This window comes from Mastigoproctus giganteus, chromosome 1, assembly GCF_048544385.1.
Source record: "Mastigoproctus giganteus isolate SK-2022 chromosome 1, ASM4854438v1, whole genome shotgun sequence".
Classification (NCBI taxonomy): domain Eukaryota; kingdom Metazoa; phylum Arthropoda; class Arachnida; order Uropygi; family Thelyphonidae; genus Mastigoproctus; species Mastigoproctus giganteus.
The window spans coordinates 18,919,843-18,935,112 of NC_143575.1; the positions used below are offsets into that span (position 1 = coordinate 18,919,843).

General features: G+C 33.4%; 1 protein-coding gene across 1 annotated transcript in view; it reads right to left on the minus strand.

Moving 5' to 3' along the window:
* The window catches only part of LOC150090605 (zinc finger C3HC-type protein 1-like), a 55,264-nt gene that overhangs the window by 9,916 nt on the left and 30,078 nt on the right, over positions 1 to 15,270 (minus strand). Inside the window, exons 6-7 of the mRNA XM_090379033.1 lie at positions 11,874 to 11,980; positions 7,881 to 8,142 (exon numbers count right to left, since the gene is read on the minus strand). Of these exons, the coding sequence (XP_090235159.1) occupies positions 7,881 to 8,142; positions 11,874 to 11,980 (369 nt within the window). The remainder of the gene's footprint in view (positions 1 to 7,880; positions 8,143 to 11,873; positions 11,981 to 15,270) is intronic.

A 15,270-nucleotide genomic window follows, 5' to 3' on the forward strand; every position in this document is an offset into this window, starting at 1 on the left:
TTAACAAACCCATGCTGTTTCTTAACTATTACTGCAGTCTTGTCTAGATGATCCTCCAACACTTCTTTAACCAGTGACTCCATTATTTTCCCCGGAACACAAGTTAAACTAACAGGTCTATAGTTACTTGTGTCACCTTTTGAACCCCCTTTGTGAACTGGTGATAAATTTGCACACCTCCATGGGAACTTCCCCTGAGTCCAAGGAAGCTCTTATAATTATGGCTAAGGGTTTACTTACTTCCTTTGCTGCCTCCTTTAATATAACTGGATAGATCCCATCCAACCCAGGTGCCTTTTTTATGTTTAACTTCAACAATTTCTCCTCGACTTTGCTCTGAGTTATTACAAAATTACTTAGCTCCCTGTTAGAGTTTGATAAACGTCTGGCACTCACCTCATTGACTAGCTCCTCATGTGTGAATGTAGATGTAAAATACTCATTCAGTTTATCAGCTACCTGAGCATGATCATCAATAGTCAACCCATCTATGTTAAGTGGTCCAATCTGATTCATCCCTTTCCTTCTGGAGTTTACATAAGTAAAGAATTCTTTACTGTTTTTCTTTGCATCCTTTGCCAAAGATTTCTCATAATCTGCCTTCGCCTGCCTAACCTCCTTTGTGACTTGATTACAGACTAGCTTATATCTGCCATAGGCTTCTGTGTCACCTGATACTTTATATGCATCCCATACATTTTTCTTCTTTGCCATGAGCCCCATTAATTCATCTCACATCCATTTAGTCCTAAATCTTGAACAGTATTTCTTAGTTGGAATGAAAAGCCTAGTAGCCTCCAAAATTAAGACCCTGAAGGCTTCCCATTTAGAATTCAACGTTGGCAACATCATCAGTTGATCCCACTGTAGAGAATTTAAAAACCTGTCTGAGACCCCTGTAGTCACCTTGACGAAAGCAAAAGCCCTTCCCTTTAGCCTTGATGGTAGTTACATCTTTAAGTAATTCCCACATCAGTACATTGTGGTCACTGTCACCCAGTGGTTCCTTTATCTGCAAATTCTTAATGCATGAATAATCACTGCTGATAATCAGGTCAAGAGTATTACTCCCTCTGATTGCCTCTCAAACATGTTGCTGTAGAAAACAGTCATTCAATAAATCCACAAAAGTCCTGCTAGTGTGCGAGTGACGAACCCACAAGTTCCAGTCAATATCTGAAAAGTTAAAATCCCTCATTATAAGACATTCTGATTTACTCGCCCACTCCATTTCTCTGCACAATTGCTCATTATACTCATCAGATTCATTAAGCCTATAACACACACCTACTCTCATTTTTCCTTTCCCAGTGCTTATGTCACACCAAACAGACTCAACATTGCATTGTTCACCAATGTCAACTGGATGCACTTCCTTAGATTTTATGTGTTTCTTAACTAACAGCATAACCCCTTCCTGTCCTGTCTATCCTTTCTGTACACACTGTAGTCCCCAAATTCCAATTCTGCACTGCTTATGTCTGTGTGACACCTTTTCTCTGATATCCCAACAATATCTGCCTTTGATGTCTTGACTAGCACTTCAAGCTCATCAAATTTATTAACTGTACTCCTAGCATTGGTGTACATGCAAGTATACATGCATCTGTTTTTACTCTTAGTTAGCCTAACACAGCCCACGTATTTACTTGTTTCACTATGACTCCCAACATTCCTGGAAATCTCCAGCACTTTGCTTTCCAGGCTGTTGCTCATTCTAATAGAAGCAGTGCAAGAATCACTTTTGCTTCTGCCTGCGGCCACTGTTAACCTTTTAGTCTGTGTATCCCCCCCCCCAAGCTAGCAGTTTTCCGACCCACCTAACACTGCCTTGATAGCATCAGCAAATATTCTTGCACTCTTTCTATTTAAGTGTACCCCATCCCTGTAGATACAGTCTCTCCTGTCAAAAAGCACAGACCAGGCTGAAAAAATTTCTACCCCTTGAGCCTTGCATAATCTCTTCAGGGCCAAATTGATCAACAAGGCTTGCAGCATATACTCCCTCCTATCATGTCTGGGCAGAATTGCAGACACTTTCACATTCAACCCTAACTTGCGACTTTTTTTCAACATTGACCTGTACTTGTTAAGTAAATCTGCAGATCTCTTACTCTTAATGTCATTAGTTCCAACATGCAACAATATCACCTTTTGTGCCCTTAAAAGATGATATCTGCTCTACAACATCATCAACTTTTGCCCCTGGCAGACATATCCTGGTGCTGTTCCACCTATCCTTCTTGCATAGTATATTTCCAGTCTCCCTGACAATAGAGTCACCAACAATAACTAATTCCTATGGGACTAGCACATTCTGCCTTGGAGATTGCATCTGTGTTGCCTGATGCAAAGGAGTGAGCTCTGATGTTGAGCTGGGCAACTGAGAGCTTGATGGGCCTCTCATATTAATTTCTTCAAGGGCATTTACCCAACAACTCAAGCTCTCATAGATGCCCATCAGAATGCTGAGTTGGTGCCTAATTTCTTGACACTCTAGACACCTAGCACACACACAAAGGCATCCTTGGTTAGATCATGTCCTGTTTTAGAAAGGTCGGCAAACATTTCACATTTCGCACATTTTTTGAGGCTGTGATGCGTTGGAGAATCACCCCTTCGTTTCTCCCCTGAGTCACAGTACTCTCACTATTTGTGATCTTTGCTTCGCAGCTCTATTCTTGGTCATGTTTTCCGTTTAAATACAATTTAATTAAAAATGAAATTTAATAAGATTAATAATATTTTTGATTAATTGATAATACTATAATGAGCTAACAGATTCCTAATACAGTGTTTCGTATTATGCTATCTAGTTTTATGTTATATCTTATGCTATCAGTTCGAAATATATATATATATATATATACGTTACACTATTTCTTATTGACTACAACATGGTGGCTAGTTCAATGATATTGGCAGCAACACTGAGAGTCATAACTTCTAAAAATCTCTAGTTAAATTCAAAATAAGAAGCTAACGAATGCTACTAAACTTATTTAATATCTCTGTAAAACACAATGTAGTATGTTACTTAACGAAGAATATGGTAAAAATTAAAAATACTTATCCCTTTACAGCAGCCAAAAATCCACCAACTGTTCTCTTCCGCAACCAGAGCACCCCCCCCCCATTTGGTGATGTATAGATGGAGGGTGTACTGCTATCAGGAATGGAATGTTAAACTATTTTCCATCTCAAGCTTGAACTATCATAATGATAATTAAGGTGGCAGTGAAAGTCATTCAAGTGATCTTACATGAACTTGGATGGCTTTCAATGCCACTTTGTGACTCCAGATAATAAGAATGCCATCTACATAGATATACATAACTTCAGGCTGTAAGAGTAATAAGACAGGGCTTTGGTCTCACATTAAGTGACAAAAATCCCAGTAAGTAGGGAATGGAATTCCTATGCTTATACCTATAACTGAAAAGTATGAGTCAAAGAACTGGTCAACTGAAAGATCTAAAGGCTCAATGATATGTTTTCATTAGTGATCTAATCTGGCCATGTAGGTAGATAAAAAAGTTGAGGGATTGATTTTGTATCTTGAAATTGCGGCAGTGTTGTAGTGAATTATGACTTGTTGCAACATGTTTTATGAACCATCCATTTATCTACGGTCAGTTTGAATTAATAAACATACTGAACAGGTGTTTTATGCATTTTACCATATTTTGAAATGAGTGATATTACTGAGCAGTAAATTTTCAACAAATTAGGGAAAAGTGCAACATAAAGCCACAAAGTGTTTAAAAAAAAAAAACAGCTTTTGAAGATGCTATATGTCGTTTGAAGACTTTCAGTGGTTTAGAGATGGCACTTGTGTGCTGAAGTTAATCCTCATTTTGGCTGCCCTTCAGTTTCAAAAACCAATGGTTCAATTGCTTGTGTTTGTGATCTGACGAGGAGTGATTGATGTTTCACTATCTGCAAAGTTTTTAGCGAAATTAGTATCTCTTATGGTACATCTCAATCAATTCTTATGCAAAATTTGGGAATGTAATATGTTCCAGAAAAGTTTGTGCTTTGCATCCTCACTGACAAAAACAGACAGCAACCAGTTCTTGCATGTCGGGATGTTTATCAATCACTTGTTTTTTCCATCATTACTTGTGACAAATTGCATATGTATGGCTATGACCAAAAAAAAAAAAAAAAAAAAAAAAAGCAAAAAAAAAAAGCCATCCTCTCAATGTAAGACTCATCTTCTCTAACACTCAAAAAGCAAAACAATCTCAGTCAAATGTGCAGATCATGCTTATGATATTTTTTTGACTCACAGGGTATTGTATTGGTCATCATACTTTTGTCCTGCATGAACAAATGGAGGAAGAAGAGTGGGCTTCAGAAAATTAGGGCTTGCATCATGATGATTCTCCCTGAAAACTCTATGCTTTCCTTTCAAGAAGTAATTGTGACGAAGTGCACTTCATCAATGTGGTGCACCATGTTCACCACATTTGCTGTTAACTTCACTGTGATTTTTTTTGTTTCCCAAGTTTAAAGCTTCTTTTAAAGGTCAAACATTTATGGCTTAGGAAACTATTCAGGATGCAATACAAGAACTACTGGTGAGTCCAAAAGAAATTTAATTTAGGAATTCTTTCAGAAGTTGTAGAAGAATTGGAGACTACTCTGAATGGTGGTTCCATCTGATTCTGGTAAGCTTGATTTCCCAAATATCAGTTTGGTCTCTGAATGTTTTGATCACACCTCATATATATTTGTCAAGAACCTTTTCCAGACTGGTTTTAGCATTTTATAGAAGTATATTAGTAAACACAGTATGCAAATATTGCTAGCATACTTCTCTACTACAATATGTGAAACACTTATGTTGACCAGCCATTTAGTTATGCATTGTCCTGGATACACGATCACACTAATATTTTAATTGTATTGTAGCTTTATAGAATTTGCAGCCAATTATTTATTTTTATATTTTCAATACAGTGTCAGTGTACCATTTTTTTAAATCCTATTAAAGACAAAGTAAAACTAGAAGGCAATAAAAATTTTACTATTTTCAGAATGAAAGTTGTTTTTATGCAATTGATAATACTTTTGGTCTGAAATATAGTTCTGAACACCAATTATTATTATTATTATTTTTTTTTTAATGTTTGTGGATTAAGTATATATTTTTAAAGTAGAATTCAAATAGTAAGCCATAAAACTCAAATTGCTTTTCAAAGCCAAATCAGAAGCTCAGCGCATGTCAACAGTCTGTGAACTCTGGAATTCAGCATGGTTATATAAACTTATGTAAAAACAAGAAGTTTTTAAATACAATTAATTAATCAAAATTTATATATTTTTTAATATACGAATTATGGAGTCTATTTCAATTTTATTTCAAGGTGAAGATAATAATAATAAAAAGAAACACATCAGGACATCCTTGGATTTTCCCACTCCATGTAGCCTAAGTCTGGTTTTGTATCAGAGTAGATAGAGACTAAACTTGATAGAGATTGGTGTTCTCATTAAGTTCCCTTTGTATTTCTGACATAACAAAAAAAAATCACTTGCCTCACTTGAACTCTTCATGCCTTCAATATATAAATCCTTTTATATAGTAAATTTACTACATTTAATTTATTCAGGTTAACAATAAGGAAAAACATTAGCATTAGTAGAGGCATATGATGCAAGAAAGCAAGCTTATATAGCATCGGCCAAAAAAAAAAAAAAAACCATTTCACACATCCACTCCCTCTAAACATTTGTCCAGTTCCTCCTTGAATTTATTTATGCTATCAACTTCCACAACGACAGATGGAAGTTTGTTACAGAAGTCAACAACCTGCTGGGTAAGGGAAAATTTCTGCACATCTATTCTACAACTATCTTTCCTCAATTTGAATTTATGCTCCGTCAACCCATTCAAGGCCTTATACACCTCAATCAGATCACCTTGCACGTGCCTAGTCTCCAGACACTGCAATTTTGGAAGCTTTTCTTGGTAAGACCACCCCTTTGTTCCCCCTCACCAATCTTGTTGCCCTTCTCTGTATTCACTCAAGCAACTCTACATCCTTCCTAAAATGAGGCCTCCAGACCTGTACTGTGTACAGGTCTGGAGGCCTGTACACAGTACAGTGCTTTATACAAAGGGATAATAACCGCCTTTTCCATTCATCATCACAAATGAAAAACACAGCTAAGTAGTTCTCTCCAACATATCATCCTTTTTTCACAGTTATGATAAGCTTGTGTTAACTGCTACAGGTAGATAAAATACATATACAATCCAGTAACAAAATGTTTGTAAGCAGAAATATGTAAAACTTAAAGATATAAATATGCACTTCTACAAGGAGTTTTTGAAAGCATAGTAATCATGCAATGTTTACAACTATTAATATGCAAGCTGATCTGCTAACTTTCTCATCCTTTATATAACTTATGTCAACAACGAGGAAGTTAATGCCATAGTGTTTATAATGTATCTATCCAAATAACCACATTTTAACATACTGTTACTACCAAAGTATTAAATAGGGTTATAAATGGGTTAAGTCTGATTATACAACAATCACACTCCAGATGATACAACTACCCAACAAGTATTATTTGCCCAAAATGTTTCCCAGACAAGTACAATTTTGTTGACAGCACATTCGCTGTCCATTTGCTGTTTGTTGACAACATATTTGCTATTTATCCAGCAGGTATGATTTTCTGATATTTGTTTAACATTGCTGTTTCTCAAATTATACATTTTATAACCTGTTAGCTTATTTCTATTGCTTAATTCCATTTTTGAGCTGTAAAATTGGTATTTCTTACCCACAGGCTATTATTCAAGTTTAAAACAAGGTTCATTATTAATAATCTTACCTTATCTTTAATTATAATGTTGTTTAGTTTGCACCAAAGCAACCAAGGTTATGAGATGTCAGTGTATTCTATGGTTAGTTTGACTGCTTTTCTAGATGAGGAATCTGAGTTTCCAGGGAAAAACAGTGAAACCTTTTCCCAAGGTAATAGCAAATCCCACAAAAATTCCTGCTCTTTTGACATGTTTGAATCCAGACTATTCTATTCATTACCTTGCCACCTGAAAAATTTACTAAATCTGTACAGTGGTTCAGAATTGAATGTTGAGAAATTCTTGGAAAGTATGGATGGGAGAAGTGTGTATCGTTTTTTTTTTTTATTATTTTGGCAGATGTTATATAAGCTTGCTTTCTTGCATCATTTGCTATATCCATCCAGGACAGATATATTGAAGGAGTGTGGAGAAATGGGTTCATCTAGTGAAAATTATTGGAGCTGCAATTCCAAATTTATAGCAGTTTCGGTAGGTGCCAATCTGATTTTTCCTTAATTAATAATCATAAATCAATTTATGATTATTAATAAATATGCCTGTAGAAAGAATCCACTTTTCACAGCCAAAAAATTGAAGTTAAAACAAATAAATGGTGTGAAATAAATTATGGTTAGGAATATGATTGCTGGAAAAGTGACTTGATCCTCTTCTCCATATTGATAAAGTATCTCCTTTTACCTGAATTACTGTTGACTTCAGGCAATGGCAACACACACACACACACACACACACACACACACACACACACACACACACACACACACACACACACACACACACACAGGACATCAAGTAGGATGATTTTCTGCAACATGCTGGCACTTATTTTCATTGATTACTTCTATATTGATACACCTGTTCAAGTAGCATGTATTAAAAAAAAATTATTACTGCAATGAATAAAAATGGCACTGACAAGGAAAAAATTTGCTGAAATTAATGTAAATTTTCTTTATATAGAATTTATAAAATTAATTTTTATATAAAATTAATTTATAAATTTTATAAATTCTATATTTAAAACACTTACCACATCTAATTTGCATTTTTTAAGTGGAGATTCAGGCTGACTCTCTTCCAATTTTTGCTTTTCACTTTTCTGAAGATCATTACTGCACTCTTCTTCATGTACACTTTCTTTATTTTCTGTCTTCTCAGCAGTACTTTCCTCAGAATTACCAACTGCTTCTGACATGATATCCAAAGTAGATTTTGGAGATGTGTACAACCACAGCCCAACTGATCTATGGCAACTGGAACAAGTGGCATATTTTCTCTTCTCGGCACTTAGACTATAAAAACATATCAGTGAAGAATTTTAATTATTTTTGTTTATATTTACTCTATGAATTCCAGCAATAGTGCCCACACTATCAACAAACACATCTCTGCCTTACTATCCACTGCCTTCAATCAATCCCTGTGTCTACAATGTAATGGGCTAACTCAGGGATGGGTTGAAAGAAATTATATTCACATAATTTGTGCAATTAACAATATACATAACAAGAAACGTGTACAAAGGATACATGAGGAAATAATGGATTTAACATCACATAGGATCTTCATAGAAATTGTTCCTTTTAATATCAAAGGTACACATGAAAGAAAGACTGTAATGGTATACAAAAATATAACTAATTAATTTTTAATACAATTACAGTATAATTTCTAGAATCAAAATGAGGTCTGAGAGTGATAAATGCAAGGTATTTGGATACAGTAATCCCAAATAGAATAACATTTGGCTGTTGTCAAACTCAAGGCAGTTGATAAGGAAAAAGAAGTAGGGGTAAGCTACAGTGAAGCTAGTTGTACTATGAAATTCTCTAAGCAGTGCAAACAGCCTGTTAGAACTTGGGGTTCTGTTAATGATATTAGGAACTTTGCCAGCAGCATAGACAGGTGATCATCTCATTATATACAGCAATTGTTAGGTCACAACTGGAATACCACATACAAGTTTGGAAACTCCATTTCAGGAAGGACATAGGAAATCAGATGCAGAGAAGGATGCAGAGAAGAGCAACGAGATTAGTTGGGAAAACAAAGGATATTCTTATCCAGGGAAGACTAAAGGTTCTGTAAATTGCAGTCTCTGGAAGCTATCTGTGTAGATTCTGTAAATTGTAGTCTCTGGAGGCATCTGTGTAGTGACCTTCTTGAAGTGTTTAATTCTCTAAAAAGCCTAAGTAAATAAAATGCTGATGGCATCTTTACCCTTTCTCAGTTGAAACACAGAAGGTGGCAGAAATTTAAACTGAAAAAGATTGGTTGCAGATTAGATGTTCAGAAATTTGCATTCAACTAAAGGGTAATCAGTTGTTGGAATAATCTTCCATCTAGTGTTGTACAAGTGGATAGTTTGAACAAATTTAAGAAAGGGCTCGGACAAATTATTGGAAAATGATGGGAAAATGAAGGGTTTTTTTTTGGCTGGTACTGTATAAGCTTTACTTACTTGCATCAAATTGCCAATACTAATACTGAAATTCATTGTTGAAACGGATCACCATCTTTCATGCTATGTCAATTAATTCAGTTATCTAGCTTGCTAGCTAAAGATATCAACTGTTGCTAGATCATTGTGTAAACTGTATTTGTGATCCTGGCCTTAATTTTTACATAAAATAGAGTTATCAAGTAAAGCACACTTTTAACATGGTTCCATAAAAAGCAATCCAACAAGGATAGGTCACTCTGTAACTGCTACATATTAAAAGCAAAATGGCATGGTCCTATCATAAAAAGATACTATTAGAAAGGTTTAATTATTGCACTTTAGAAAAGAAATTCCGAAAAAATGTAAGAAAGCATTCACCACTATCTTCCTTCTTTCAAAAAAAACACAAAAAAAAAAAAAAAACTAATTATGTGTGACTTCTCTAGGTAACGTTTAGTTTGAGAACACACTAGTTATTACCTTTCAGAAAGATTCTTTCATGTTGATAAACTTCATAAGGTTACATAACTGGTCCTATATGCTTAACTTTTCTGGCTTTGTAAAAACTACTTTATCAGAAAATGCTCCAATAAAGCCATGGGAATTTTGAATTTTTGATTTGAACAGCTGATATCAATCAAACCTCATATGCTTTCATCCTGTAACATTTGAAACATTTAAATCTTCTTTTAAGTATGTTCCCTCATTTTTAGAATTTTGTGCACTGTCAACATCGCTTAGTTCAGCATATGAATTTATTCAGAATGAGAGAGTTGAAGGACACTATAATATAATAAATATAGGAATGATTAATAATGAAACACGGTGCACTATGTTTTTTGAGCATAACTTAAACAATTTATGTTAACGAAATGATAGATACTATACTATTATATCACATGGTAGATTAGATTAAGTAATTTATTATTAAAATGTACAATTTAAAGGACTGAACCACCTCAATGTCAAACACTTAAACAATTTATCACTATGTTTCCCATCTTCAGATCTGTGGGGGGATGGGGTTTGAACATTGTTTGAGGAGACGTCATTAACTTGAATTTACAAGTTTTCAATTTGATAATGATATGTGTATTGATTGAATTAAGTTAATTATCTTCTATTCAATTATTTACAATACAGTGTGTTCTAATTATATCTATGATAATGTAATATACTCCATTATATATACAGTTGCTGTATAATTTTGCATTTTATTTAATTTTCACTTTTGTTTATTATTTAATTAATTTATTAATTAATAAACAGTTTATGAAAAATCCCTAGAATTACTCTCTAAATTAGGTCGGAAACACCTGTTAATGTGATCTGGAGTGGAGTTTCTTGGACATGTTGGGGAGAGGTATGCATGGAGTGTTTTTATATAATTGGGGTAGCCAATGGGAGGTTGTTACTTGGCTAAACCTGGTGGATACTGAGAACACGGATATGTTTTGGAGGGAAGATTAAGCTGTTTCCAAGGTTGAAGAAGGGTGAGGAACAGTTTGAGAGTATATGTATCTATGTATCTTTCTAAATTTTTTAACTTGTTATGGATTATTAAATGTGATCTGACTGATCGACATCTTATCTATCCAATAAATAATTGTGTTATACTACTAAACCCATTAAAATTAAATTATAATATCCCAATAAAATTGCCATACAGTTGCAAAATTATTATGATTATTACAATAATGATAATGGTCCTATTGTTTAGAGTTTAGTTGGTGACGCTGTCTATTAATGCTGAAGGATAATAGTCATTATTTCATACATCCAAAGAATTAGCAGCATCATAGCAAAAGCAGCAAAAAACCTAAACATACCTACATTCTATTCGGGAACCCAATATCTGAAAAAAAACTATCCAGGAACCAACATCAACCACCTAACCCTATGTATACCTTATCCAGCACACTGATGCAATTCAACCTACATCAGAGAAACATATAGAAGCCTCAGCAGAAGGATATGAAAACATAAGAAAGATACTTAACATGGAAGAATCAAAAAGTCCAAGACAGCTATAAATCCCCTTTCTTGCAGAGGCACAGGGAAAACACCACAGTACTGACGACAGATTCATCGTACTACAGAAGAACCTTCAAAGAAGCCTACTTCATAAAATGTTTCAGAAGCTATGCAATCAACAAAAAGCAAGGAGTTAACTTCCACAATGCCTATCCCATGTATATATCGTGAAGTTCTCAGCAAAAAGAAGATAACAAACCTCTTAATGTAAAAAGTAACTCAGAGTCCCAGTCAAAATCAAATTCATTTAAAATTTAAACTTAAACTTTAATTTAAATAAGCAATTAATCAACCAAAAATGATTATTACTATCATTATTGTAATAATCATAACAATTTAATCAATTCAATAATTCATTGTGTTATATTGATTGTGTTTGGAGAATTATTTTTAGCTAATTTAATAATCTTTCTCTTTTCACTACATTCTTAATCCAATCAAAGGGGCGAGTGACATATAATTAAATAAAGCCTTTGCTACTTTAAATATAGTTACTAGAATTAGTAAAAAATTTCCTACTTTAATTTTTTCTGCAGACATCCTTACCTTCGTGTCCATCCTGTAAATGCCATTATAACAGCAATTCTATTTAATTCATCATTTGGTATGTGGCTCATAGCACATATGGAATTTAGAACCTCATCTGTAATATGCTAAAAACAAGGATTTAAAATATATATATATATACACACACTGATACAAAAATTCAATAGAGTATTTAATGTTAGAAATAAGTAATAAATTATATCAGAACCGATTAATGCCATCTGTATGAGATTAAACATTAAATCTGTCTGTAAATATATAGTAATATATGGTAGTAGTTAAATGTACCTCAAAGGTGAGGTATATGTAGGTCGGTATAGTGTAGAATCATTGTAGCCTGTGATATGCCATAACCCATTCAGACATGAAGACCTAAGTACGTGCCAACAGGAACTGGAAAAAAATAATATATACGCATGCAACATATATGAATTATTAACATGTTAATTATAGGTAAGTAGCTACATTGAAAGAGACTTTATCGAGGGTTAACCCTTTCAATGTATCAACCATAATTAACGAGCTATCTGTTTTTGTTATCATCATCCAGTCCAACAATTTCCAAATGATAGTAAAAGATATACGTAAATGTGGTATACAAAATGAGAGTTCCAAAGTAAAAAGTATACATAAATGTGGTATACAAAAATGAGAGCTCCAAAGTAAAGTATGATAAAATTTTGCCGTAGACTGGCATGATGACATTTACCCCGACGGACAGCTAATATACAAAACTAATAGTTAGTGTTACTAAGAATGAGATCCATCCACTGTTATACTTAAATATGTGTGTGGTAAGAATTTAGCTTTTTTAATTATTAAATCAAAGGATAGCATGCGCTAACAGAAGGTGAAAGGTGGTAGAGTAGAGTAGAGTATAGTACCTCAATCCCCCTCAAATTACTCTAATAGTTCATGAGGTATGAAAAGTACAGTTTTTACAGCAGAAAGTAAGTCAGCATAGGAAGAGCAATGCATAAGGTTACTTAGGTTTTAACTACTACCATATATTACTATATATATCTATCTGCTGTAATAAGAGCTGAGAAAAATGATAAAAAACACATTATAATAAATAGATATGTAAAAATATTATATATATTTTTATCTATATTATATATACTTTTAATCTCCATTTGTTATAATAATAATAATAATAATTTTTTTTTAAAAATTAACATATAAATACATTGATAGTCTCTTGAATAGAAATGTTAGAAAACATTATGTTCATACTTTTTTCATCATTTTTCATTGCAATAAGCTTTATCTCAAAGTGTATCTTGCACACTTTTTCATGGAAAGTAACTTCGACAGAATTTTATCAAGCATCCAAATTCACTTATGTTGGCTACTTACTGACGAAAGCACAAACAAAAAAGCAAGTCAAATTGCTGGTACTGATGTTTATCCATGCTTCAAACATCTGCTTGAATTACATAAACCTGTTTCCATAACTCCAAAGAACAAAACATAACAGCACATGCCAAGCTGCATCAACAATGGTTAAAATTAAACAAGAGATGTGTAACTACAAAAACACATTCAGGAAAAATTATATACTACTAGTTTAATGCACTTCATTATAAGCCATACTTGTAATAATGGACTTTCACTTTAGGAAAATATTTGTTAATATACTGTAAAGAGCACAGTGAAACTGGGCATATGGATAAGTAGTGGAAATGTTAGCTGCAATTAGCAGGAGTTCAATAAATAGCTGGAAATCTTCAGCTAACTGGTTGCAATCTAAAATGCTTGAATAGGCTGAATAGCACAAAATACTTTGTATTTCAAAAAGAAAATATTCATTGGGCTGATTAGGGCACAAGATCTTGTATTAAGATTTAAATTTCTTAATTATTAATGCCATTATTTGTTCTAAATGATATATCACAAAATGCTGGAAAAGATGTTATTCATGAATTTTTACAATAATGTTTCTGGTTTAATATCTGATCATTTATCATCAAATATCAATATTGAGATCTAAATATTGCATTTGTCTAACTGCATTTCTTGAAGAAATACAGGATGTCCATAAATTATTCACCCCATTATAAGCCTTAATAAATTCATTAGGAGCTCTCTTAAAATGGTTTTCGGCAATTAATAACACAATTCAAAAAATTTTTGTTTTAATTAAGTACACTACCACAGTTCAGTCAATATTTCAGTAAAGCAGAATTCAATAAATGTCCACATAAGCCCCATTAGTAACACACAGAACATCAAGGCAATAGATGGTTTCATTCCAAATATTAAGTAGCATGTCTTGTGTGATGGCACCTGTCTTTTCAATCTGGTGTTTTAATTCTGTGATGTTATTAACCTTCTTTGCATACACTCTGTCCTTTTTGTAGTCCCATAAAAGAAATCCAGAAAAATGGTCCGATCACATGGGTATAGGAGAGAGCACACCAAATATTTATCTTGGGACTGTCGAGTTAGTGTTCAATAAATTCGTGCAGGTTTTCTGATCCCCATATATGGCAATAACGATTCTTAATGCTTGGAACGAAATCATCTATTGTCTTGATGTTCTGCATGCTACTAATGGGGCTTATGTGGAAGTTTGCTGAATTATTGATTGAACTGTGGTAGTCTACTTATTTAAAACAAAAATTTCTTGAGTCGTGTTATTAACTGCCGAAAACTGTTTTAAGATATCTCCTAAAATAACAAATTTATTAAGGCTTATAATGGTGTGAATAATCTATAGACATCCTCTAGATCGTAATGAGAGCTGCTAAAAGCAATATTTATCTCAATTAAATCTTATATATATATATATATATATATATATATAGCAGATACTATTATGTTGTGCAGCAATTTTTTGGAGCAAATTTATTCAGCATTACGTAAATAAAATGTGAATAATTTATTATCAAATAAAAGGTCAACTACATTAGTTAATCTTTGCTCTCATCATGATTTTGAAAACATTTACATCAATAAACTTGCTGTAGCATGATGATTTTAATATAACATTTCTATAACAATTTAAGTAAAGCTTTTTGATTGCATTCCACATAAATGACAACTGTATGAACCAGAGCAGTGCTGCACTGGGGGGAGAAAGTTACTGCTATGGATAAAGGAATGGTGGGTGGTAAGAGATGGATAATAGTTATTAATAGCTTGTTATTCATTCAGTGTTGGGCCCTTTACTGCTTTTGATATTTATTAATAAGACTGATGCAGATATATCAAGTTTAATGTCTGTTTACAAGGTGGCAGGGGGGTTAAAAACAATAATCAGGGTATGCTACTCCAAAAAAATCTAGATAAATTACATTGGCCAACCTCCAGAGTGAAAGTTGCAGATGCTAAAAGATATTTATTGATCTGCTGATTCAAAAAAAAGCCAAAATTATGTCTCTATCACATCTCC